The sequence below is a fragment of the Rasamsonia byssochlamydoides genome (genome assembly GCF_041956645.1).
Source record: "Rasamsonia byssochlamydoides strain NRRL 3658 unplaced genomic scaffold VTN77scaffold_2, whole genome shotgun sequence".
NCBI lineage: Eukaryota > Fungi > Ascomycota > Eurotiomycetes > Eurotiales > Trichocomaceae > Rasamsonia > Rasamsonia byssochlamydoides.
Window position 1 is genome coordinate 747,891 of NW_027192385.1, and position 2,982 is coordinate 750,872.

The 2,982-nt window shown below is 49.6% G+C and overlaps 1 protein-coding gene across 1 annotated transcript; it reads right to left on the minus strand.

Annotated features, from left to right (window-relative positions):
• Positions 1–1,062: 1,062 nt before the first annotated feature.
• VTN77DRAFT_2823 (uncharacterized protein) lies at positions 1,063–1,700 on the minus strand (the record flags this gene model as incomplete). Its single annotated transcript, XM_069418705.1, has 2 exons — positions 1,063–1,622; positions 1,679–1,700. The coding sequence occupies 2 exons, from the start codon at positions 1,698–1,700 to the stop codon at positions 1,063–1,065; spliced, it is 582 nt and encodes a 193-aa protein (XP_069282304.1).
• Between the last annotated feature and the right edge of the window lie 1,282 nt (positions 1,701–2,982).

The window sequence follows — 2,982 nt, forward strand, 5'->3', positions numbered from 1 at the left end:
TCCATCCATACCGCCAGCCTGCTAGCATCCTCTAGCCTCTGAATTGTTTGATTAATATTTTTTTTCCTGGGCGTCTATACTCCGTGCATCTTTCATGTTGTGAGAGCAAAAAGAAATGAAAAAAGAAATGAAGAGAAAAAAAAATAGGGGAAAAAAAAAGAAAAAAAGAAGAAAATAAAAAGAATAAAACATAAAATAAAAAAAATAATAAAAAATAAACATCTATCGATCCAGTCAGCCAGTTTAATTGTTTGATTGATCGATTAGCATGGTTCCGCTCTGTCCATCTCTCATGTTGATGCGGAAAAAAAGAAAGACGAAAGACAAAGCCTCGTTCAGTTTAATCATTCAATGGACTGGAACAGGTCCTTGATATATGTATAAATTTAGTTAACTGTGGTATGCTACGCATTCTCGATGCCTATTGTGGGATGAGAGATCATCACAGTTGTATGTACTGCAGAGTGAAGCAAGATAATTGAATTGAAACAAAACTTGTTCATGGTACGTCCATTACATTCGAGTTTCATGACGAATCTTGAACAGGAAACAAGTTCATTCCCTGGACTAGCGTAGCATAGCATAACATAAACATAACATAGCATTCATTCCTCCACTCATCATCATTCATCACTATTCATTCATATCTGAAATCAAACCAACATGAAGACGAAGACAAGACAAGACAAACAAACATGACTAGCGTAGTTACATAAAAGAAAGAAACCATTCCAATGGTGAGCGAGCCTCGACAAAGTCCACCCACCCTCATCTCATGCACGTTCCAACATATCAGGTACATGAAAAGCCAAAATGAGCCATGATTCCGTCGTAAGAAGAGAATCTATTTTACCTTTTTTTCTTTTTTCATATTTTTTGTCGTGTGTAAAGAGGAAGTTGGCGTAAGAAGAGTCATTCGTAGATACAACATAAGACATGGGGTTAGACTAGAAGAATGACGTCAGCAATGAACTTTTGTGCGTGTGTGTATGGCCGGGCCGGTACGGCAACGGAACGGGACGGAAGTTTCCGACACTAACCTTTTCGAGCTGACGACTCACTTCAAATTCTGGCACCGTGGATAACCTTGTAGTCAACCACCAGCTCGCGACCACCATCGTTGATGACCAGAGCACGAACGCTGCCCTTGCCCTCCTGGTAGGCTTCACGAATGCGTTGGAACAGGTGACCCTGGCTAACCACAGGCAGACCCTGCTTGACATCGCCGGTCTCGGTCATGGCCACGATCCGTCCGTCGTCACGGACATCCAAGACACGGTAGGTCTTGTACACCGGGCCGAGCATGGTCTGAACCACCACCGACGGGGACGGGTTGGACACGAAGCTCGACTCCTCGTGGAGCTGGCGAGTGAAGAGGTCCACACCCAGGAAGCGGTGCTGGCCCGTCTGAGGAGAGACTGAGATGCGAATCACCTGGCAAGGACGGCCCTGGAGGATGAGTAGGTCGCCGACACGGATGAAGTGCACAGGGATCGGGACGCTCTCGGCAGTGCTGGTGTTGTTGCGAGGCTCCACAACACGGACATCCTCTCGCACTCCATCCCGGTAGCGGGTACTTTCGGCGACGACGAGCTCGTCTTTTTCATGGGTCAAAGGATGCGCTAGAACGGTCAGCCGCACGCTCGACACCACGGTGGAAAGAGTAGGTGGTATTTACCGTCGTCGTCGTAGTAACCCATTTTGCGGCTGGGGGATACCTCGCGGATAGTTTCCTTGGTAACGGTGACTTCGGTGCTGGGATGGCTGTAGCGGCTTCCGGCTACTCTGGCGTCGACCTCACGGATGTTGTGAGAGTCGGCGCGGTAGGTCTTGCTAGAGGGCTGGTAGCGACGGTTGTAGGTGACGTCGACTTCGTATGTAGGGTCGACACGACGACGGTACTCTCGCTCAGTGATGTCGAGCTGAGTCTCGAGAACTTTGTTTTCGACGGTGCGACGCTCTTTGACGCGATGACTTGGTGCTCGATAGCTATCGGGGGGAGAGTCAGCTATTAATACTCGAGGAGCGGAGATGAGAGAAAGAAAATATAAAAAAAGAAAAATAAACCGTAATTAGCGAGAAGGATTTAGCGGGAACACGTAATAGCTTGGCAGATGCAGCTCAGTGGGTTTCTCTAGTCCCCGTGCGCCTGGTGGCTGGGGACTCGGGAGCCACCCCGGAAATCACGCGGCCTACACCGACAGAACAGTGGGGCCGTGGTTTCCCGCCCACCGCTCTTTATCCAAAATCGCGCGAAAATGGGAAAAAAACAACAAAAATAAACAAACAACGCAGAGTATTTAAAAAACTCACCGTTCAAGGCTGAGCTCTAACTCCGGGTAGCGATCGCGCGCCTCGGTGATGGTAGTTGTCTCTTCGAAGCGACGAGCGGGCCAACGGGCGTGACTCTCGTGAGTGCGGATGGAGAGGTCAACTTCTTCCTTGCCGTGGACTCGGGAGTCGGGGAGTCGATCGACAACGACAGTATCTTCCCGTCCGACGTGCGAAGTGCTATCGAATTTGACTTCTCCTTCTACTCGGGCGTGAGTAGTCGCAGAGACAGCGTCACTCCGGTACGACGACGGGAAGACACTGAAGGGGATGGGGACGCGCGCCTCAAAGTCCAGGTTGACTGTCCTTCTTCAGGCGTCTTTTCTCGAATGCCTTTCGAACTGTTACGAAACAACTCGAAAGGCGAAACAAGAAAAGACTGACTGTGGGGAAGTCGTCTTTCGGCTAGGAAGAGTCGGGGCTACCACACTTGGAATGCGGAACCGCAAACAAGCTTATTTATCTCTCTTTCCCAGATCTGAGATAGAACACAGACAGGTCAAGAGGAATGGAATGGAAGACAACGAAGCAAGAAGAATGCGTTGAAGAACTGGGGAGGAGAAGGAAGAGAGAAGAAGGTGGCAGGAGGGGAAGGGGCGGGGGAGTGTTTATGGCCCGCGGAGGGGGAGGAGGGGAGGAGGGGAGGAGGCT